The sequence below is a fragment of the Strongylocentrotus purpuratus genome, unplaced genomic scaffold (genome assembly GCF_000002235.5).
Source record: "Strongylocentrotus purpuratus isolate Spur 01 unplaced genomic scaffold, Spur_5.0 spur5_scaffold_13, whole genome shotgun sequence".
Classification (NCBI taxonomy): domain Eukaryota; kingdom Metazoa; phylum Echinodermata; class Echinoidea; order Camarodonta; family Strongylocentrotidae; genus Strongylocentrotus; species Strongylocentrotus purpuratus.
In genome coordinates, this window is record NW_022145598.1 from 8,280,933 (window position 1) to 8,305,323 (window position 24,391).

The 24,391-nt window shown below is 37.5% G+C and overlaps 1 protein-coding gene across 6 annotated transcripts; it reads left to right on the forward strand.

The window, feature by feature from the left end:
- Positions 1-24,211, forward strand: LOC105436423 (transient receptor potential cation channel subfamily A member 1). Of its 6 annotated transcripts, none has more exons than XM_030982816.1 (19): positions 1-76; positions 1,244-1,603; positions 2,121-2,135; positions 4,970-5,187; positions 6,735-6,885; positions 7,495-7,656; positions 8,833-8,942; positions 9,793-9,915; positions 10,520-10,611; positions 11,811-11,937; positions 13,310-13,387; positions 14,518-14,657; positions 16,368-16,543; positions 17,064-17,147; positions 18,300-18,418; positions 19,703-19,818; positions 20,335-20,536; positions 22,317-22,533; positions 24,015-24,211. In XM_030982816.1, exons 2-19 carry the CDS (start codon positions 1,318-1,320, stop codon positions 24,194-24,196), a joined length of 2,598 nt encoding a protein of 865 aa, XP_030838676.1. In that variant the 5' UTR covers positions 1-76; positions 1,244-1,317; the 3' UTR covers positions 24,197-24,211. The 6 variants fall into 6 exon arrangements, with proteins under 6 accessions (XP_030838676.1, XP_030838679.1, XP_030838677.1 ...); XM_030982819.1 differs by having other exon boundaries at positions 4,988-5,187; XM_030982817.1 differs by having other exon boundaries at positions 1-70; positions 1,242-1,603.
- The last annotated feature ends 180 nt before the right edge of the window (positions 24,212-24,391 follow it).

Sequence of the window (24,391 nt, forward strand, 5' to 3'; positions counted from 1 at the left end):
GGCGCTTTTTTCAGTTTCCATGGAAGCACTAATCAAAGTGCGTTCACTGATTGATTGATGCTTGACGTTACTGAAGGTAATAAAATTCATTATTTTTATCATTAGATGTGTGTTTTTTAAACTTTATCAGTGTATTGTTATTTCGGCCGTTATTTCATGCTGTATATGTTTTTGCTTCGGTCTAATGCATGAATGTTGATGTTTGTTTTAGTTTTAAATCGGTCGGCCAAAAATTGGTCGACTGCGCCTGCAGCTGCACCATGAAGCCCATCCCCACATAATGGTATTTGTGTTAGCTCTTTCGTGACATCAACAACGATTGTAGACTCCAGATTCTTCTTCTTCTTCTTCTTCTTCGCTATAAGTACAGGCCACCGTCGGGTGTATTCTCGTACTGATTGTAGGTGCTGTGCAGGTGTATATATACATGTAGTGTCTCAGTAAAAGGTCTACAATGAGCTATGTGCAGTTAAAAAGACATCCGTAGCTTAACGGAGCTGGACTCATACTAGACCGAAAGCTTCAGTCTCTATAATCGTCGGTTGTTCCACTGAGACTACGTCTGGCTCCACTAGACCTCCGGTTATAGAGACTGAACGACTGCCTATGCCAGCCTGTGTTGAACTTATTCCGCTAGATTTTAGCCGCTAGGCCCCTCCCACAAACTTGCCACGGCCGTATTGTTATGCCCCCAAAATCCCCCAAAATGTCATTTTACCTCGTTCATTTCCAATTTTAAATTAGGCCTAGGCTATAATACATCGGTTCCACTTACTAACTTCATTGATATAATCCGTTTAATGGTCCCTTTTAAGGAAATTATCGGTCAAAATCGACATCCATGTTGAAAATCTTGCAAGCCGTGTTTAACTCTCGCTGCCGTCAATCTCATCCCTTCTAGTCTACGCCGAAGGCAAAATGATTATGAAGGAAAAACTGTGCGCCATCTACACGTTCGTAATGGCGTTATCACAGTTATCAAATGAGTATTTGATATCAAAATGTTCAGAAAAATGTGGGCTTTCCAGGAAACACAAAGACTTAACTCCACCCAACACCCCAGTAGAGTCAATGGCTAGTGAAACATAGACTTCACTCCTTAAGGCCCAAGTGCTCAGTGACACATAAACCACTTTTTCTCAAAATGGCCAAAATGGAGTTAGGTCATTGTGTCACTGACCCCTCGAAACTTTGTTTCATTAATATCTTTTTCTCTATCTTCATCCCCATCTCATAAATTTAGGATCGGTACTAGTTGTGAATCAGGAAGATTTCATGTCCAGCATCCAAGAGCAGCCTCTCTAGACTCTACCCACCATGAGTTCCTCTGCCGATAATGGCCAAGCCAGGAACAGCAAGAAGAAAAAAAAGAAAGGGAAGGTGGGGAAAGTCTTCCCCATGCACCCCGTCATCATCCAAACAGGAAGTGACCAGGAGGAGCTCCTCAAGAGGTCGGGGAAAGGTCATAAAGACCTGCTGGAGACGACCCACAAGAGGAATTCGGCAGCCAATGTCATCACCAATTACCAGATGGTGAAGAAAGGGGTGGATAAGTTTAAGAACTTGAAATGTGGGAGGAGGTCTAGGAATGGTGGATCTACGGGTATGTTACATTCAAATGTTTTCCTCAATTATATTCTTCCATGTAGTAGCCATTGCAATCTCACTCTTTCTTAAATTATTATGCTGTGTATTTTATAGTCTGCTTGCTTGTTTTATCTACAGTCTTATATGCATTGTTCCAGTTGCAGCCAATATTTTGTATATTTTATTTTAATAATATTTTATTATTTTCTTCATGTAAAATATTGCCTAGTAAAAAAGTGCTTGAGCCATACATGACTTCCCTGTTTTGCTAAAAGGCGGATGAATAAAATTATTTTGTGTAGCTCCCTCTATACCAAAACTCCACTATCACTTTAAATATAAATTTGGTTACATTACTAAAAAACTGCATGGCTAGAGAAGTGTGCATTGAATGGTTCAGCACATGTAAAATCATGCTGATCAGATATGCTTTTGCCAAATCAAATGTCCTAGATTTGTTCTGTCTGTTTGATGATACATATGTAATTGTTTAATGTTGAGTGCATTTATTCTGCCTTTATATTTGAATACAGGTCTGAGAGAAGATGGTAGGTTATTGTCATTTTCACTTGAAGAGGATGGAACTATGAGCTTGCTTTATATTATAACGATCCTGATTTCTGTAGCCTAATTCTTTAGCAAAGTGTTCTTAGACCTAAATCGTTCTGTAGCTTCTACATCTTTTAATTTTGAACAAAGCAACTTTCTAAATGCTGTGTATGATTTGTTTTTCTCTTTTTGTTCATGCTCCCCTTCTTGAAATTATTTTATCCCCTACTTCCTCCCTACCCCTATGCAAATATCACAATGTAAGTATCTATCGCAAAATTCTTTTTAAGACTCACTTATTTGGTGTGAATTTCAGTTTTTATTAATTTTCATATTCATTAAATGCCTTTTTCCAACAGAGGTTTTTTGCACTCTTGTTTAAGGTTCATGGAAAGCATGGTGCACTAATTTACAGTTGTGTTCAGAGTCATTGTAAAGTAAACATAGGATTTTCATCTTTGAATCGGTGGTGGTTCAAGGGCAATTCAACCCTAACAAACAACTCTAAAAAAAAGCAGAACAATCAGAGAAGTAGACCGATGATAGTTTGAACAAATTGGATAAAAAATAAGAAAAGCTATGAATTTTTTGAAAGTTGTGATCACTTTACATATGAAAATTTCAAATTAGTTGAATCTGTAATGTCACTGTGATGTAATGCCAGGCAACTTTCACATTTGTTCCAACACACAAAATGACTAAAATGAGAGCATATTTTGTTTGTAGAGATTAGAGAACCTTTCCATATTACTTGGGAGAAAAAGATAAATTAATGATACTTTTGTACATAACAAATAGAATACATGTAGTTGTCCTGGAGTACATCATGATTCACTGAAAAAAATGATCTCATGACATATTTCAAACATTCTTATGTTTGGTCCGATTTGTATTTTGTTTCAAACATTCACCATTCTGTTTTTCTTATTTTTCTTCCTTCATACACCTGGGGTGGGTTGCTCTTTAACGTAGTTATTTCAGAATAGAGTTGCACAAAATGGATTTATTTTCATATATTCCTGCATATTCTTTCCATATTCATTTTCATGTTTCCCATCATTACTGGTAACATTTGAAATGCAGGAAAGCACTCACCATAAGGTCCCTTTATTCAAGAACAGCAGAAACTCAGCAGACCTTCATAAAGGCAAAAAAAAAAAAAAAAAAAAAAAAAAAAAATCAAATCCAAAATATAGATGTACAATGAAACATTTTGCAGTAGTTAATATTCTTGTGCTTCCTCTGAATAGTTAACAAATGATACAAATGATAATTGATATCTTTTATCACAGTGTAGGAAATAAATTTGTTTCTATTGATATTCATTGATAAATAATTATGCTAGCAGAAATCTTAATTTAGACGGTATTAGATTGAAGATCCAGATTTTATTTAAAAAACAAAAATCGCTTGATATTGACTATTTTTATTTTCTTAATATTATTATATGCTCAAAACAGAGTATTTTTCATTTTGTAATGAAATAGGCGGAAAAATAACATGTTTTATGGAACACATTGCATGGAAACATCCTATAGAGGGTCATGATAAGAAAATAAAATATTTTGTTAAAGTTCATATTTCTGTGGTGAGGTTCGGAAAATAACTAACACTGGTGATTGGTTCATTATTTATTTATTTTTGCCAGGTTATTTTTTCACCTGATAAGCTTCACATATTTAGCACGTTTTTGTTTCTTATCATTTCAATTTTCGACCCTCATCTTTTTGAGTGATACATTTGAAATTTAACCTTTAATGAATTTTCTGCACAAATCTGTTGATTGGGTTATAGACCGAGTTAAAGAACTAAAACTGTTGCATGGACTTACTGTAATATCTTATTTCATTTCTTTTTACAATCATATACTAACAACTAAATTCTTTGTGTGAGAAAATTTGTTTCAATTTTATTTACCATTTAACACTGCATGCCTCTTGGCTAGTGCTTCCAAAAATAGTGAGGGAAATTTTTACTTCATTTAAAAAAATATATATTAAAAAAAATATTTAAAAAATCATCTTTATGATGCAGTCTGATACTTGAGTGAAAAACACAATGTATGCTACATTTCAATGTTTGTGATGAAAGGCCGATGACTCTCAGCAAGGAAATTCTTATTGTGATTTAACCTGTATTTGAAACATATAATAACATTTTATTTTATTTAACAATCTAATCCTTTCTTTATTAATTGCATATTATAAGGCTTTATCCTGAATTGAAGATTTACTAAACTGTTATTTAGGCAGCGGGGTGGCCAAGCCAATATTTATTTTTATTTTTAGAGCTATATTGCTTCTTGATGTCTTTATTACATGTTCATAAGAGAAGACTCCATCAAAATGCTTACATATCTTAAATAAAAACTTGTTCTTGGAAGGAGCAGTAACTATTGTAAATAAACGAACTTTTTCAAAAGCGAACAGCCTGCATTAATATACAAATAATACAAAGCAGTGAGGGCATTAGTAAAAAAATTATCCACACGAGGTACCTTTGGAACAGTCTAACTTGGACTATTTTAAAGGTACAGAATGTGGGTAATTTTACTAATCCCCAAACAAAATGATTTGTATTATTTGTTTTATAGAATATTGTTTTGTTTGTTTTATTAAATGATGTTTTATATGATGATGATGTCATTTTCAAAATTACGCATTAGGCAAAATAAATGCCTGGTCACGTGTACGCTCTCAACCAATCATTTGATTAGGATCCACATCATCATCTTATAAACCTCTTTATTCATCGATCAAGGTAATCAAACCTATGCAAATTTCTTTTGAGTACCATTAATTTCCATACCCTTCCTTCCTTTCTACACCTGTAGCTAAAAAATACACTTTAGTCCGGGGCATCGATGCCAGCATTTCACCGGACCCCCTCAGTGCCAACGTGGCCAACGCAGAGTTGATTGGCTACTTCGGACACCTTGCGACATCGACGGACCCTAACATATCGATAGATTTGGAATACTTGGAACTGATTCTGAGCAGAGGAGCTGATATTAACTGTACAGACAAGTATGGTCAGACAGCACTCCATGAGGTATGTTATCAGAGTTGTTAAAGACCATATCCGAACTGAAAAATGAAATGGATGATCTATATATCAACAGAAAACTTATAAGCCGTAGATTACAATAATATCAATTACTAGAATTGCCATTTTAGTGTCCGTCAGAAAAGTATCAGCTCTCTGAAAACTAAAAATCTCAAGCCTTAAAAAATTGGAAGTTGTCAACTTAAAAACTTGCTTTCGACTTGATGACATCATCATATGTGGAGTATATACGCATATTCACAATGACTTTGCATTAATTAAGCATGGCTCATCACCTCGGCTATATAGGAGAACCGATCAGGTTCACATGTTATGCATGTCATCACTGTAACTTCACCAAATTTGACCCCAGTTGACCCATAATTTGGAGGGGTGTGGAAAATTAGGTTTTTAATTTGCCTTTGTGCAATAATGAAAGGGTAAATACTCTTTATTCCTTTATATTTGTTTTCTACAATTATTCAGTTTTTCATTTATATCAAGTTTAATTTTCATCAAATATAGGGTCTTTTATATTAATGAAGATTGTGTAAAGGTGTTGTGGTTTAGAGGCTCATTCACTGGACTCTCAATTTAAGGGTTGAGGGTTTGAATCTCAGTCCAGCAATCATGTCTTTCCTCAAGACATTAAATGATCATTTGCCACTCTCCACCGAGTGTTTAATGGGTACCTTGCCGGATTTATTCCTTGAAATGTACTATGCGCTGATTACGACTGCCATGCTAAATCACTGTGGAGCGCCAGGAGTGTGAAGTTTGACAGACATGAGCGTTATACAAGAACCCACTATTATTATAACATGTATGCTTCTGCCAAGTTCAATAATTGAATATAGACAGAGTCAATTACCTGTAACATCAATCAATCACCTTGAGTGAAATAGACTCTTGGAGGTGGTTCGATCATTGCTCTAAATCATATTACAACTTTCAGCACCAAAGAAGTGTTTGAGTCAATGATCGTCCAGAAAAGACTTCAACTACACTGAAGTGAAATACATTTCATGACACCTGTGATTAATGTGCTTTTATTAATTTCTTTTATAACAGAGCTGATTTTGAATTGTCCAGGGGAGTGTTTAAGACTAAGATTGACTTGAATTTGGACGGGCCATTCATGCCACTATTTTCTCTCCTCATTCACTTGCATTAGTTTCTCAAGGGACATACTAATCATTATCACGAATCTACAGAATTTACATTTGTTGATAGTTCATTATTAAAGGAAAAAATATTGTCTAAAGATAATGATGAGAGCAAACACTACGTGGCATGAACGGCCTGCCATAGTTAAAGATGAAGTTGAGTTCTGGTCATGCGATTGCATTGTGAAAGAAACAGTGTGGAATCACTAGAATTAGAAAATTACAAATTATTTTTCACCTCTTCCCAGAACTCAACCTTCTCTTTAAGTCCAACTTAAAGTCGATCTCAGTCTTTGTGAAACATCCCCATGAACACATTTAGAGATGTCTTGAGGTAAAGTTCTATCCCTCCTGAATGTCATAATTGATCATATTATCCTTTCATAGATTTCTAGAACGTGGGATCCAGACGTTGCGGTTTTCATGATTGAGAGAGGGAGCAACGTAAACCAGGCTGACCTGTATGGTAGGACTCCTCTTCACGTTGCTGCTGCCGTGGACTTCCCTGAAATGATCAAAGTTCTGCTCGAAAATGGAGGTACGTGTTATGCCTAATGTCAGTTAATTGCTCCCATTGTCTTTCTCAGAGTGATAGAATGGATTGAAGCATAATGGTATAGGAATATTTTGAAGTAGGAAAGAACCTCAATGGATCGTGTGCAAGGCTATATGTAATAGACCAGTTCATGGATAGCACATGTTCCAAATGACCCCAAATATCCACTGATCTTCAAAACATGAAGAGGGCCCACTCTGTACATTTTGAAATAATCACTCCTACAGCGATGGAGGTGCTACATAAATAACATTTGTTTCCCCTTTTCAGAGAATACTTCCACCTGTGTATTATAGAGTGCTGTGTATAAACAAAAATGAAGTGTAACTCTTGGAGATTGTGCTTTCAGTTGGGTCACTCCAGAGCTTTGGAATAACCTACCACTAGACTTAGACATAAGAAAAGCCTCATCTGTTTTGTTGAAGATGCATCTGTTTGGGGAAGCTTTTGATTATATTTTTTTAATTGTTTGTCTGTAATGAAACACTGTTGGTAGCTTTGTTTTCACCACAGCCTGCAGTAGACTACATGTATATTTATATAGTAGCTGCGCTTATATATAAATTGATCTAATTATTATTGTTATTATAGCATACATTGAAAGCCTGACGGAAAAGGAGATGCAGTCCCCCCTCCACTACGCAGCACGGAATGACGCCTGTGAGAGCTTGAGACTACTCCTCAAGAAAGGGGCACAGCTCCACATCCGAGATTACAAAGGGAGAACACCTCTCCTGCTTGCCGCAGAGTTAGGTATGTAACGAAAATAACATCCAATACGTGTTGAATCGACTTTCTTGATTGCAATCACAAAAGTAATAGTCTGATTTTCAGACCCTTGTACCGAATGGTCGTACATTGTGTGCTGCACAAAGATTCAATGAGTTTAATTTTGGCCATTACAAGTAGTGGGTTATTGATGTAGACAAAATGCTCATGTTACAACTCATTTTATGTATGTTATTACCAAAGAAAAAAAGATGTCAATCAGTCACTCAATAGTGTCCGATAGTGAAGTCTAGAAGGTAAACGGGTTTCCTTGCATCATTTGAATACTAGAACCCTGCTAATGTTTAAATTTCACAGATATTACTGCAAAGTTCTACTGAATTTGAAGTTGGCTACAAAAGGGACATAGTATCTTTAAAGTAAAGTGCCTTACCCCAAATGTTGATGGTACGACCTCATTGTTTGTTATTAGCCCAATATTTTGGAGATTGTTAGGATTTTTAGAATATTCTTATTGTGCATAAAAGATGTATGTAAATCAATTTGAACAGAATACCTCTGAGGGAGGTGTCTCGACTTAGACACCGAGACTGTCAGACAGGTTATTTGTATGTGTCACAGGACTTATTTCTAATTGTCCAAACCATCTCGATTGGTGGGTTTCACCTGACTGCTAAGAAAGCATTTTATGTATAAGCAACCAGGGGACCAACGGCTTAAAGTCTTCTCTGAGGGACTTGGTAATGAGGATTTATGCCTTACCAAAGGGCACTAAAGCGCAACAAATTGGTTTCGAACCCGTGATCTCCCGGTTACGAGACCACTGCTCTACCACTGAGCCATCGCGCCTCATGCAAATTGAAATTTGAAATGAAATTTTTTAGCACAACAAATCACTTTGGTTGTGATTGACACCCTCCAAATATATACACCGTCTCGTAATCTTCGCTCAGCAACCCACACATGAAAACTTATCATTCCCAAATCTATACTCGTTTTGCAGTAGCCGCATCCAAGACTTGGAACAGCATCTTTCGATAAGGGAAATTACCTTGTCTTGTCCCTTCAAAAGATCCCTCAAAACTTACCTTTTCCCCAGTGATCTACTCTGTCCTCTTTTCATATATTTGTATTTGTAAGCGCTATGGTACTTATTATTTTTAGCGCTCCTAAATATTCGATATTATATCATCTCTTCAGATCGAAGCGAGACTTCTAACGTCTTATTAGAGATGGGGGCCAGATCGTATGATGTTGACCGTACGGGACACACAGCACTCCAAGTCATGGTCACCAAAATGCCAGCTGTGGTAAGTTCATTTCGTTGTGCAAAGGTACACTTCAAGTTCAAGTTTTATTTCCACATCTGATTAAAAAAAACACAAGTACAATTTGTATGCATATATATACAACAATAAATGTTAAAAGGAAACATCTTCAATTGAAATCATAATGTGGTGGGAAAAACAGAGGCCAATGGCCTATCAAGGTTATTCCCAAATGTAATAACATTTACATGGAGACACTCCATGTATTTTTATTCTGTTCTTCTCCTCCTCCTCTATCTCCTTCTTCTTCTTCTTCTTCTTCTTCTTCTTCTTCTTCTTCTTCTTCTTCTTCTTCCTCTTCTTCTTCTTCTTCTTCTTCTTCTTCTTCTTCTTCTTCTTCTTCTACTTCTTCTTCTTCTTCTTCTCCTTCTTCCTCTTCTTCTTCTTCTTCTTCTTCTTCTTCTTCTTCTTCTTCTTCTTCTTCTTCTTCTTCTTCCTTCTCTTCTTCTTCTTCTCCTTCTTCTCTTCTTCTTCTTCTTCTTCCTTCTCTTCTTCTTCTCCTTCTTCCTCTTCTTCTTCTTCTCCTTCTCCTTCTTCTTCTTCTTCTTCTTCTCCTTCTCCTTCTCCTTCTCCTTCCCCTTCCCCTTCTCCTTCTTCTTCCCCTTCTCCTTCTTCTCCTTCTCCTTCTCCTTCTCCTTCTCCTTCTCCTTCTCCTTCTCCTTCTCCTTCTCCTTCTTCTACTTCTACTTCTAGTCTTTAACGCTACAACCTCACTCACATGACAGGAAATTATGAATAAAGAAATAACAGTGATTTCTTTCAGACATTTTTATAGTTGAGTACTATTTTGTAACAAGTAAATTTTGTTCCGTTTTCTCCCAAACCCCACTAGGCCAAGGAAGGCCTCAATCAGCTGTACCGATGTGATAGAGCCAATCGTAAGCAGTACTATGATCTCCATCTCCTAGAACCGCTACCTCTGGATTCAGGGATAGAGGTCCCTGCACGCACTGTGGTAAGCAATATTTTAAAGAGACTTTCATCAGGATGGTTGTAATACTGGTTCGAAACTAATATATTACATCCAAAAGTCAAAATTAACAATAACCGTTTCGATATCTAGAGTTAAGAAATAAATGAATTTGATTTTGGCTAGAAAAGTACTAAATACCTCAAGTTAAAACTTTGTAAAATATTAATATTTCTGATTTAAGTTTTGAATTGAATAACCCCCAAGGTCTTGACCACAATTTCGGATTACATGACAGATATGTTGATATAAACTCTTTGAATGCCACAAAAGAAAATCTTTCTGTGCCACCTTGCATTTATCTTTGGACAAAAATATCAAATTCTTCAAGATTATTTAATTGTTCCAAGTGCGAGATTTATCTATACCATTGGGTCAAGGGTTGTAATAGAGTTTAATAACCAGACCCGAAACTGGGTAATTTTGCAAAGTAACCGTGTCGCACAATGCTATCCTTCCGCCTACTGTTTTGTGCAGAATTGCATGTGTGGTAAACAAGCTACTGTACAGAGGGGCAAAGAAAGCAATCGAAGTGTTCATACATATATTGTACATCTTCAATGGATCGATTCTTTGTTTTTTAATACAGCTTCAGAGCATAGTCCTTTACAACCAGCTGGAGCTCATTATGCATCCGGTGTGTCGTCAGCTCGTAGAGGCCAAATGGGAGAAATTTGGAAGGTCAGTACGAATTTCTTGCTTGCTATGTTTCCTTTCATCTCCCTCTCTGTTTTAGAATCCTTTGTATGATTCTGAAGTGCATTTTTTTCTGTTCTGCTAAAAGTTGTTTTTGTATTGGTGACTTGAAATGCTTCATTATTTCTTTGAACATGATTGATGTATAGATTGGGAGTCATAAAACCTTCACCTCCCTCTCTGTTTTAGGAGCCATTAGACACATTTATGTTGCAAATACCCCCATATAAAACCAAAGTAACCCTCGGGGACCGGTCATTTCTCTGTGCTGCCCCTAGATTATGGAATAAATTACCACTAGAAATAAGGAAAGCCCCATCACTAGATAATTTTAAATCAAAACTGAAAACTCACTTGTTCATATAGTATGTATAGCACAGCATTTACGAGCTCTTGCAGCGCAATAGAATATATCCACATAGTTATTGCGCTTTACAAATGAATATTATTATTATTATTAGGAGGCGTGACTTGAAATGCTTCATCATTTCTTTGAGCGTGATTGATGTATAGAATCATGGAAGATACAAAACTTTCATCTCCTCTCTATTTTATGAGCCTTTGTACGACTCTTGAGCAATTTTCCTTGGTCAAGTCTGTTCTTATAACCTGTATAGAAAGTCTATTTTTCCTGCTTATTCTTTTTCTTATAGTGATAACCTGTATGTAAATTCTGTTTCTTTGGAATTATATTCTTTTAATCTCAGTGAATGATATTTCAGCATAAATTTCACAGCATTTTGCTCTATTTTGCTTTTCATTTTTGCCACATTAAAAAAAAGTATGATCAAATATTAACTCTATTTATGTGACGTAAATTGATTGTTCTTTATTCCTATAGAGTGGTCTTTCTGGGGAGTGTTTCATAAAGACTAAGATCGACTTTAAGTTGGACTTAACAATGGCAGGCCTTTCATGCCACTGTTTGCTCTCACCATTATGATCTTTAGATGATATTTTTTCCTTCAATAATGAATTATCAAAAAATGTAAATTCTGTAGATTTGTGACCATGATTTGAACGTCCCTTGAGAGATCATTGCCATTAAACGGTGAAAGCAAACAGTGGCATGAATGGCCTGCCATAGTTAAGTCCAACTTAAAGTTAATCTTGGTCTTTGTGAAACACCCCCAGACAGGTTTGACTGTATTTTATCCTTTCTCTCTGCTGTATAAACATTGCAGAAACGGAGCCTTCAAACAGCTTGCATTCAACCTTCTCTTCATTCTCATGTGGACAGTGTTAGCCTGCAGTCTCAAGAGCCCTTTCGAGTACAAGTTTCCTGAGGACATTTGGAGGCTGATTCTAGAGGTATGTTTAAACTGTGTACCAGCTATTTTAATGGCAGTAGTTTAATGTTGATAGTATTAGAATTGGTAACAGCGATAGTAATAATGATAGTAATAATAAGAACAGTAATAGTAATTGTCATAGTAATAGTAATTTTAGCAATTTCAATAGTAATAGTAATACTACTACTAATAATACAGCATTTGTTATGCGCCATCGATCTAGTAAACTATTCTTAGGTGCAGAGGGATAGAATTGGAATGAGTTACATAGAGAAATGAGAAGGGGAAAAGTAGTCCTAGTTATAGTAATAGAAATATGAATTGTGATAATAATAATAATATTAGTAATAGAAATATGAATTGTGATAATAATAATAATATTAGTACTAGAACTAGTTGTAGGAAGAAGAAGAAGAAAAGGAGGGGAGGAGGAGGAGGAGGAGGAGGAGGAGGAGGAGGAGGAGGAGGAGAAGGAGAAGAAGGAGGAGGGGGAGGGGGAGGGGGAGGGGAGGGGGAGGAGGAGGAGGAGGAGGAGGAGGAGGAGGAGGAGGAGGAGGAGAAGGAGGAGGAGGAGAAGGAGGAGGAGGAGAAGGAGGAGAAGGAGAAGAAGGAGGAGGGGGAGGGGGAGGAGGAGGAGGAGGAGGAGGAGGAGGACACATGCTAGTATTTAAACAAAGAGCAGCTTTGTGCGTATAAAATAACAAGCTAAAATTAAAGCTACGAAATTGCACATATCTTTTTAAATAATGAACCCATCCATTTAAGTTATGCACGGACAAATTAAGTAATTTATTACGCTGAAAATCGGTACGATGCAAAAATCTTGCTGCCAGTTACACCTTGTTGCATAAGAAGGTAAATGGTACCTGGTAGGATGCAAATGTTAAAGTTGTTCGATTGGCATGTATGAGCTTGTAAAATTAGAAGTTAGGAAAAGTTAGAAATGTAGTATTAAAGAGGGGGGGTTGAGTTCTGGGGAGAAGTGAAAAATAATTTGTGAGCGTTAATGTTACGCGTGTGGAGGAACATCAGTTAAATGATGTTCCATGAAAAGCATGGCTCTTCAAATGCCTTAATATTATAAATATGGCATGTACCATCATAAAAATTGGGACGGATTTTTATGCCACATGTTTGTGTATTCCCATATACATCTTTCTGTGTACAGTGCTTGTAACTTTACCAAGACTGGGCCAAATTGCTTATCATTTTCAAATGATTCCAAAACCTTGCAGTACACACCAATACTTATATGCTAGATGATCAACCTTTTCTGATCGATTCCACAACGTTTCTTTCACAATGCACATGACCATAACTCAACTTTATCTTTAAGCGCCATACAAATGTGACTATCATTTAGAAATTTCCTGTATTTTCTATTCGCACAGGTATGCGGTGGTCTCTTGACTATATACCAGATAGTCTTGGAGCTCAAAGAATTTTCAGACTCAAAGAAGAAGTTCATCGTAAGTACTGCTCTATTTTAGCTTTGTTTATATCCGCCTGCTCCTGGGGCCCCGTCTCTAATTACGAACGTATATAGTTGCGATTGATATCAATCACAAATAAGTTGCGATTAATATCAACCTTTGTAAGGCGCAGGGCCCAACAAGTTCATGTACTATTCTGTCATATTACCATTCAACGTATTCATTTGTGACATGTAATGATAAATGTTTCTGGTGCAGCATCAGTAATTGCATTGCTCATATAAGCATCTCCTAAGCATCATCTCCACATGCGGGCCCCGTCTTATAAAAAGTTACGATTGAATCGAATCAATCGCAAGTCCTCCAATCAATCGCAACTTTGCAGACTCCTATCTCTTATGTGCAATTGTGATCGATATCACTCGCAAACTATTAGGTTGCGATTAACCGTGATGTTTTTGAAAACATGATTTATGGATCCATAGTAGCTTTTATGATAAGCCTATAAGGAGTGAGAAAAGTACCTTAACTATTCAACGGGCTGATTGTCCCGTACATGTATAAGACACTTGTGAAATGTGCCAGAACTATATTATTTTGGTATTCATTTTGTCACTTGGAATATGTTTTGTTGGTTGATTAAATTTGAACTGAATTCAAGTCAATTTTTGTTGGCGTCATGAAAAAATTACAAATCATAAATACAGAGTACATAATAGGCCAGGACTTTAAACAGTAGCTTGTGCTTGTAAATAAGGACCCTATGAATCGTCATCATCATACATGGATTGTACAACACATACACCTAACCCCAACCCCTAAGCCTAACCAAAATGGAAAATGAAGTGCCTTGTCATAAAAAAGGGCTGGAGTTTACTGCAACATCATATGTGAATATGCTACATGTACCCTATAAAAATGCTGTGGTTTGATGGAGATGTGAGTTGATCTAGCGGCACGTTCACTTGGTCAGCTCTCTGTCTTTGCCTACAAACTAGCTATAACCGACCCTGATTCGAAACTGAGTCATGTCTTTTGGATGGTGACGTTAAAGGTCGATCCCCAGACGTAAATAATCATATCTAATTGACACACGTTTGTAAAAACGTAATTACACAAGCGCACCATATGTGAACGCCTTTCTCATGTGCTTTTTCTTGTGGCAGGCATGGAGAAACTGGCGTATCACAGAGATTGAGAAGGATTTCAAGTTCTGTCACCCCCAGTGGCCCCAGGAGAGGCAGTACCTGGACCAAGAGGTTGCCGAAATAAAGGAACAGGCTCCAAGCTACTTCGCAGATAAATGGTAAGTCGTATTAAACGTTGTGTGCTGAAAGGGGGGGGGAGAGGGAGCATCGGAAAAATGCACAGGAGCACTGAGCAATTTAGCTCAGGAAAGCTATAAAATAAACTGTAAAAAAGCTCTAGGGAGTGTTTCACAAAGACTAAGATTGACTTTAAGTTGGACTTAACTATGGCAGGCCGTTCATACCACTGTTTTCTTTCACCATTTACTGGCATTGGTCTCTCAATGGACGTACATATCATGGGCTCATATCTACAGAATTTACATTTGTTGACAATTATCTAACATTATCTAAAGATCATAATGGTGAGAGCAACCAGTGGCATGAGTGGCCTGTCATAGTTAAATCCAACTTAAAGTTGATCTTAGCCTTTGTGAAACACTCCCCTGGTAACATAATATCAAAATACTAAAATTACACTTTCTCCACACCAAATCCTAAACGAGTTCCTGCGAACAGAAAATATTTTTTACATTGAGAGGGAGGCATGTGTCCCCCTCCCCCCCCCCCCTTCATTTGCATCCTATGTCTGTGATTATGTGATGCTTGAGAGGCATCGCCTGGGGGATTTTTCACAAAGACTAAGATCGACTTTAATAGGCAAGTCCACTCCAGTATTGAAACTTAAGGGAACCAAAACCTTCATACTAAGTTACTTTTATTGTAAAGTTTAAAAGATTTGAATAAAATTAGTGAAAATTTGAACAAAATCGGGCAAGGAATATGGAAGTTAGAGCTTTTTGAAATAACTAGTCACTAGAGGGTGATATTCAATTTGATGACATCATCTGTGGACAACTCTCCATGCCTTTTGTACATAAAATTTCAATTTCTTTTCGTTTTCTTCGTATTTGTGTTCTTGATACGATTTCATAACATGTGAAGTAGAATATCATTTTGCATTTTATTCCTTGCTTTCAGGGGAGTAGATTATCTCAATCACAAGAAAGAAGGAAAAATATTCCTTGGCCGATTTTGTTTAAATTTTCACTGATTTTATTCAAATATCTTAAACTTTACAATAAATGTACATATAACTTAGTATGAAGGTTTTGGTTCCCTTTAAGTATTGACCGGCCGGCCCAGGGCCCAAGTTAATTTTCAGATGAATAGTGAGTCCTAATATCATTTGCTGAGAGCTAGAGAGGTGTTAACTGAAAGTTCACCTTTCTGGCTTTCTCTGTAGAAAAGTTTGCCCCTTTAAGACAACAGCATTGCGCGAGTAAGTTCCTTTCCTTAAATAATTATTATTGAAAACTTTTATAAGTAAGCTTTAATACGTCACATTCTCAAGAAACATATGGCGGGACAAATCAATTTTTTACAAACGGTCCTTAAAAGAAATTACAAAACTTGGTAACGGTAGGAAAAATTTAATTACTAATCATACATGTTTCAGTGCTGATATATACCGTGGTCGAGTGGTTAAGTCGATCACAAGGTCCGCGGTTCGAGACCCGCCGCGGCACTAATGTCCTTTGGCAAGACATTGATCCACATTTGCCACACTCAACCCAGGTGATGTTAATGGGCATCCGGCAGGAATTGATTCTTTGAAATGCTAGAGCCCCGCAATGGCAGCACAGCTAAAGCCGGGGTAATAATCTCCAAGTTTGGAAGCGCTTAGCCATTGTAATAAGCGCTATATAAAAACTGAGTATTATTATTATTATTATTATTAATCTTTATTCCAATCTCCATCAACACAGGAACTTATTTGATTGGCTGATTTACATCTCGCTGCTCATTGTGACTCTCCTTCATGTCGTGGATATCTTCGTCGATGCCAGCGGCCTGAGCACGGCCACCCAGAACATCTTCGCCATCGTCATCATCTTCGTCTGGTTGAGGCTGATGAAGAGTGTCAGAGCCTTTGTCAGATTTGGTAAGTGCATCACATGTAGGAGGCGTGATAGCTCAGTCGATAGAGCAGTGGTCTCGTAATCCGGTGACCCACGTTCGAAACCAAGGCGATGCGCTAGTGCATTAAGGCATTAAACCTCATTTCCAGGTCCCTCGGAGAGGACCTAAAACCATTGGTCTTCTGGTTGCTTACTATAACAAGCACTTATTGCTCTTTTAGCTGTCAGGTGAAATACACATATACATGTAAATGACCCTAACCCTTTCAGGACAGGATTGATTTTTAAGGGCTGATTTGATCACATGTTTTTTTTTCAAATTGGCATCGATGATATTTTCCTCGTACTGCTACACCCTTACAATGACATACTTTGCTTTTTGGAAAGAAATTTGTTGGATTGCACCGAAAAACAAAATTACAAGATCGATCACACACAAACTTTATTTACTTGGTGCAAGTCCAAAATTTCTTTACAAAAATTGAAACTACCCCTAGGAAGCCTAACATTCCAAATGTTGTTTTGTGTTTTCTTTTTCTGCAGGACCTTTTATTGTCATGCTTGGCCTCGTCGCAAGTGACTTTGGGACCTTCTTGTACCTGTATGGAAACTTCTATATACCTTACGGTAAGATATAAACACCTTTTAGTAGTATTTTCATCTTACCTCCCTTTAAGCTCATCAGTCCTTTGATACCTTAAATTTTCTGAATACAAAAACATAGTATTTTGAAATCTAACAAGCATTTATGTTTTCTTAGCAGTCAGGTAAAATAACCACCACTACACACATAAAATAAAATTGTTGATAAAAAAGGCTTTCAGAAAATCACCCCAGAACAGTAAATTTTAGTCTGCAAGCTAGTCACTGAGCAAAATATATATCACAGCTTCCACATTTACCTAACATACATTGTGCCTGTATTATATTCTGTATGATGATATAAATTTCAAATTACTGAAATGAGCTGTACGTGTACTGAAAGGACCAACAATTTTAATTGTAATTTTACAGATTATTACTAATTTTTATACCTCCGTTACGAAGTAGCCCAAGGCATTATGTTTTCGGGTTGACTGTCCATCCGTACGTTTCGTTTTCATGATTGCGTTATCTCAAGAACCGATTGATGAATTCCTGCCAAACTTAGGTCATGTATGGTATGTATCTTGCAGAGCCAATCAATTGATTAGAATTTGGGGTCATAAGGTCAAAAGTCACAGGGCTCAATATGTATGCAAATATCAAAGGGTCATACATGTATAGCTTGTATAATCACAATATTCTGAGAACCTGTTGATGGATTACAATCAAACTTTGGTGGAGGCATCATTTTTGACTGGGCGCAGTTGAAGGTCCATCAAGTTGTTCATAATTTTGAGATGAGTTGTTCTCACATGTTTCATGGCTCTCAGCATGTTCTTCATAATAATGTCACTTTTTCCTTTTACAATCACACAACATGTACTACAGGGTGTAAAATATATAGTGCACCTTTTCTTGACAAGTTTCAATGCTCTCATCATGTTCTTTAAAATACTTTTGCCTCCTGGATGACATACATGTATGGAAGAAACGATGGTACCATCCAAAGCATGGCGACAGTTGAACAGATGATGCACAGCCTCCCCAGGATCACATTGGTCAATGAATACGATTAAGGCTGTTTGCATTTTACGATTATCCCAAAAAGAATTATTATTGTTAGTAAAGTTTAGTTTTGAAACAATTGTCAAACGTTCCTCTTTCATGACATATATTTGATTTTCTTTAATATAGCATGTGCCTTTTGGATGACATATGGAGGTAACAATGGCACCATCCCGAGCATGCAGACTGTGGATCAGTTGATGTACAGCCTCTTCAGGATCACGTTGGTCGATGAATACGATTATGATGTAAGTCACATGATGAAATAAGTGTCTGCTTGGAACTGGGTCATTCCATACAGTTGGAGCAAAAAATATGACGTTGTCCATGTAACGTAGGTATGAGATCTTCTACTAAACATGGAAGATGAAATTATCTGTTGAAGATTTTTATGCAAAGAATATATATAGTAGTGCCATGCCTGTAATTGTTCCTGTTTTAGTTGCTTTTCTTCAAAATCTTTGCTCATTACACATTTCTCTTTTTACCAGCGTGACATGGACATCATATTCATATAGCATTACATAAACTTTGGGTCCATAATATTGATTGACCATGAAGCTTGAGTACTTCTGAAGATGGCTACGCTTTTCGAGCAAAACTCAATTTGAGCAAACATTGTTACAGTTGATAGGAGACATACATGTAGTTTCCACTTCTGGTATGCCACAAAAAGTACCCCAACTTTCTGGATGGACCCAACTAGAAACACACTGTAGGAAAGTTAGCATTTCTTAGTCTTAAGTTACCCAATGTTATTAATTGATTGTGATTCCAGAACATGGGCATGACTGGATATGTATCCAATAGATGTGCATTTCAGTAAAACAGACTTCTGAAGGGCAATCCATCGTTTGTAATAAGGTCATTTGTACATAAAAGCTGGGGGAAAAAAGTAACAGAATAGTAAAAGTTTAAATAAATCTGATCAATAATAAGAGAGTTAGGAATGTCTGAAATTTGTGGAGGCATAATGACTCAGTGGCAGCTAGAGTTGTGGTCTCGTAACCAGGAGGTCCCGGGTTCCAAACTAAGTCAATGCGCTGGTGCCTTTTAGTTAAAGGCTTTAATCCTCGTTACCAAGTCCCTCAGAGAGGACTTAGAGCATCGGCCCCCTGGCTGCTTACTTACTGTACAAGCATTTAGATGCTTTCTTCGATATCGTTAGTACTAATTGTGTAGCTTTCTCCCTTTGAATGTTTAATAATAACGATTATTATAATAGTATTCAGTTCTTGTATAGCGCATATCACATTATAACGTCTCTATGCACTTCCAAAGAGGTTTGGTAATTATTACCCCGGCTTTAGCATGGATGCCATTACAATGCTCTAGCATTTCAAGGAATTACTTCCTGCCAGGTGACCATTTACCTCACCTGGGTTGAGTGTGGCAAATGTAGATTAACGTCTTGCCAAAGGACATTAGTGCCGCGGTGGGACTCAATCGAACCACGGACCTTAGATAACGTGGATACAAAATCCTGTATGATATGTAATCAAGTTCCTTCTTTTTATCGTTTTCTACCCCAGGGCATGCGTCAGGAGAATGTTTGGATGACGTACATACTCCTAGTGACATTCCTCATGATATCTGCTATCCTCTGCATCAACCTACTGATTGCCATGCTCTCTAACACCTTCCAGAGGTGAGTCACGTTATGGTAATGATGAGGATGATGAGGAGAGTGAGAGGAGGAGGAGAGGGAGAGGAGGAATGGGAGAGGAAGGGGAGGAGGTGCAGAGGGAGAGGAGTAGGAGAGGGAGAGGAGGAGGAGGAGAGGGAGAGGAGGAGTACATGGAAAAGGAGGAGAATGAAATGTATGATGATGGTAATGATGGTGATTTGTAGTAATGGTGATGATGGTGATGGAGATAATAATGGTGATGATGATGATATTAGCTATAATGATGCTGCTGCTGATTTTGAGGGGATGCATGTTGATGGAATTGATTTTAGCTTAGATGGTGGGAGACGATGATGAGAGGAAGGGAAGGAGGAGAACGAAATGTATGATGATGATGATGATGATGATGAAGGTTTTATTATACATACATCAGATCAAAAGATGGTAGCCAGAAGTGGTTAAGAATGTGTTTCCTCTATGTATTTTTAAAAAAAATTATGCATTTCAAATCCACTACAATTCTATCCAATCTGACAGGGTGTATGACAATGCCACAGCCATTGCTATCATGCAGCAAACTAAAATCATCTTGAGTATTGAAGATGGTCTGGGAAAGAAAACTAAGAGGAAATACTTTGACTACATCCGGGAGTTCTGCAGCCCACAAAGCCTTTACTATGATGACGACATGACCTCCGAGGGAGGAGATGACCTCAAGAAGATGACCTTTCAAATTAAGGTAAAGGCTTTTGATTTGTAGTAGATCTTTATTTCATTCATCATAAAAAACATAACGTAATTAACGTTGTATAAATCGCGCTCGTGTATTAACCGCACCCCTCTTTTTCGCCCTTAATAAAAAAAAAATTGCCTACATTTTTTTTGGTTTTTGTGTAAGATCATTAATCTAAATTAAAAAAACAGAAGGGGACCTAGGATAGAACCTTGTGGTACACCATGTAATAGAAGAAAATTTGGAGGAATTATTATTATAAAGTACATATTGAGATCTATCAGAAAGATTACTTTCAAACCAAGATGACAGACAAATTTGAGTGTTGTTCTAGTTTCCGAGTGGTGAGTCAACACACCGATTACCGAGCTGGGAGACATTGCCAGGCATAGCGCCAGGTGGAGGGGCATAAATCAAAACTTAAAAGCCGCACCCCCGACTTTGAATTTTTTTCGGCGGCAAAAAGGTGCGGTTAATACACCGTTAATTATGGTATATAATACAAAACATTGCTTACAAGTTAAAGAGAAACATTTACAATAGAATACAACAACATCAACAAAAATGTCATATGAATGTGGAGACAGCTAGGAAAGCCAATTAAGGCTTTATTTGTGCTGCCACCGAAACAGTAATGCAGGATAATATTGTTGTTTTAAAAGGTGATACAAAAAACCTAATGCCTAAATAGAGGGGGAAAAAACAAAAACAAAATCGAAACAAAAACCTGACCATGTACAAAATCAATCTTTATTTAAATTGTTGGATAAGAAATGATTTATATCTCCTTTTAAAAACGTTAATTTCTTTAACTAAATGTATAAACCAAAAAGATTGATTGGTTTGAATATAGGATGCAGAGGCAGTGATATGTGTTTTATAACAAATCAGAAATAATGTTGGAACAAGACTTTTCTTTTAAAATTGTTTGGTTTAGAATGTTTCATAGGCACTGAAGGTAGGACAACGGTCTATATGAAAGTGAGCTATTCAGAGATGCAAGCCAGCGAATCTTATTTTGGAGCAATGATTCCTGTTTTGGCCTTCAAAGTTATATTGTAAAACCTAACCTCGGTCACAGCAATAAACAGCTTAACCCGTTGACTACTGAATTTTATAGGTCCCATAGGCTTAACACAGGGACCACCAGGTTCCCGTAAGCAAAGGGTTAAGAAACTGAAAGAACTGTTGAGATTCATTTTTACATCAAAGCGTTTGCAGGACTCTCTTTCAGAGCTTGATGAGTGCAGATTGGAGGGGAAGAGACTGAAGGTGTTTCCAGCAAAGATAAAGTACTATATACATGAATAAACTCTGAAAGAACTGATTTGATTCATTTTTACATTAAAGCTTTTGCAGGACTCTCTTTATTAAGAGCTTCATGAATACAGATTCAAGGGCAGACATTGAAGATGTTTAATAATAATGATAATAATAATAATAGGCATTTCTATAGCGCCGTCTATCTAGAAATTCTATTCTGAGGTTCATTTTTTATTACCCCGGCTTTAGCCTAGCTGCCATTACAGCGCTCCAGCATTTCAAGGATCTAATTTCTGCCAGGTTACCATTTACCTCATATGGGTCGAGTGTGGCAAATGAAGATTAATGCCTTGCTAAGGGATGTTAGTGCTGTGTCGGGGATCGAACCACGACCTTTGAATTTCAAGTCAAGTACGTGCTTAAGCCACTCAACTACAACTATGACTACGACAATGATAATTACAGGTACAAACTTTAGATAAGTGTTCAGATTAAGTTATAACATTTTTAAAAACTTTTACAGGACTCTCTTGAAGAGCTGGATGAATTCATCAGAGAGGAACAGCATCTAGCCCACAATGGGAACATATCAGGTCTGAGAGCAGAGATAGAGGACCTGAAGCAGAAGCACGAGGAGGGACTCAAGAAGGTCAACAATGACCTGAAGGTGGTCCAGGAACTCTTAAAAGCAGTCCTGGAACAGAGGTCAGATCGAGGAGGAGGAGGTGATGGAGGCATTCGTAAGTTAACTTCTTTATTAGTCACCGTAAAACTGGGCCCCGTCTTACAAAGAGTTGTGTTTGATCCGAATCAATCGGAAGTCCTCCAATCAATCGCAAGTCTCCTATCTCTTATATACATAGTTGCGATTGATATCAACTCTTTGTAAGACAGGGCCCTGGTGTAAAGAATGCTCATAGGAATTAAGGGGGAGGGGGGGGGGGTCCTGTATCAGAGGACAAAAAAGTTCCTGTGGTACTGAATATTCCTGTGGTATTTTGTGTGGTAACATCACGTACCACAGGAAATATCTAATACAAAAGAGTTCCTGTGGTACTGAATATTCCTGTGGTATTTTGTGTGGTAACCTCAGGTACCACAGGAAATATCAACTTACCATAGCCAGCCATTGACATTACCACACGAGTCTAGTGACATTACCACACAAGTTCCTGTGGTACTGAATATTCCTGTGGTATTTTGTGTGGTAACCTCAGGTACCACAGGAAATATCAACTTACCACAACCAGCCGCTGACATTACCACACAAGTCTAGTGACATTACCACACAAGTCTAGTGACATTACCACACAAGTCTAGTGACATTACCACACAAGTCTAGTGACATTACCACACAAGTCTAGTGACATTACCACACAAGTCTAGTGACATTACCACACAAGTCTAGTGATATTACCACACAAGTTCCTGTGGTACCAAATATTCCTGTGGTATTTTGTGTGGTAACATCAGGTACCACAGGAAATATCAACTTACCACAGCCAGCAGATTACCACACGAGTCTAATGACATTACCATACAAGTCTAGTGATATTACCACACAAATCTAGTGACATTACCACACATGTCTAGTGACATTACCACACAAGTCTAGTGATATTACCACACAAGTCTAGTGATATTACCACACAAGTCTAGTGACATTACCACACAAGTCTAGTGATATTACCACACAAGTTCCTGTGGTACCCAATATTCCTGTGGTATTTTGTGTGGCAACATCACGTACCACAGGACATTTTTGTAAGGGACTACATGTTTGTTTGCTATTCATGTTTTCTTAATTTCTTCTTTTTCCATTTGTTTCTGTTTAGAAGTATTTTCCTCAATATAGATTTTCATGGTAACACTTGAACGGAAACAAAATGCGAATGTAACAGTTTAATAGGTGGGCTCTGAAAGTGGGATTGACTGTATTGCTGCTGGAGTAAAAGTTATATTTACACTGCAGTCGGGTGAAACAAATCATCACACATACACAAATTCAAACCTGCTTTAGCGACCACCTGCCTATAAAGACCACATATTTTGTTTCCCTTGAATCTGGTTTCTCATTGAAATCTATACTAAAGAAACCTGTTCAAAAATACCACCTGCCTATAAAGACTGCTTTTCATGTTTCCCTTGAGCGGTCTTCATAATACAGGTTTCACTGCATTTACAATTGAATTAATGAGATCGTTCTCTCTCTTCATGATAGGTACTCTCCCTACACTCTCAACCCACGGTGAACCATACAGCGTTCCCACTGGCAACCAAAGTAGCGTCCCCCAGGTAATGATGGCTACAGGTTCCCCTCGTTTTATCGGCAGGAGGGACACAGGGACCCCCAAGCCTTCACTCCTGGCTGAAGATAGCATTGACGGTGGCCCCATAGGGTAAGTTTCTACTGCCAGCAAAACATTTATCAAGATCTATTTTTAAGACATTTAAAAAGTTCTATAAAGTGTAATCTGGCCATTTTTGCTCCATTGTCACTTCGTAATACCAATGAATTTAATTTGGTCCTAAATGTGACACCATACCTACTCCTACCCCTAGCCCTTACCTGAATGTAGAGGAGACAGTCGACCTTTG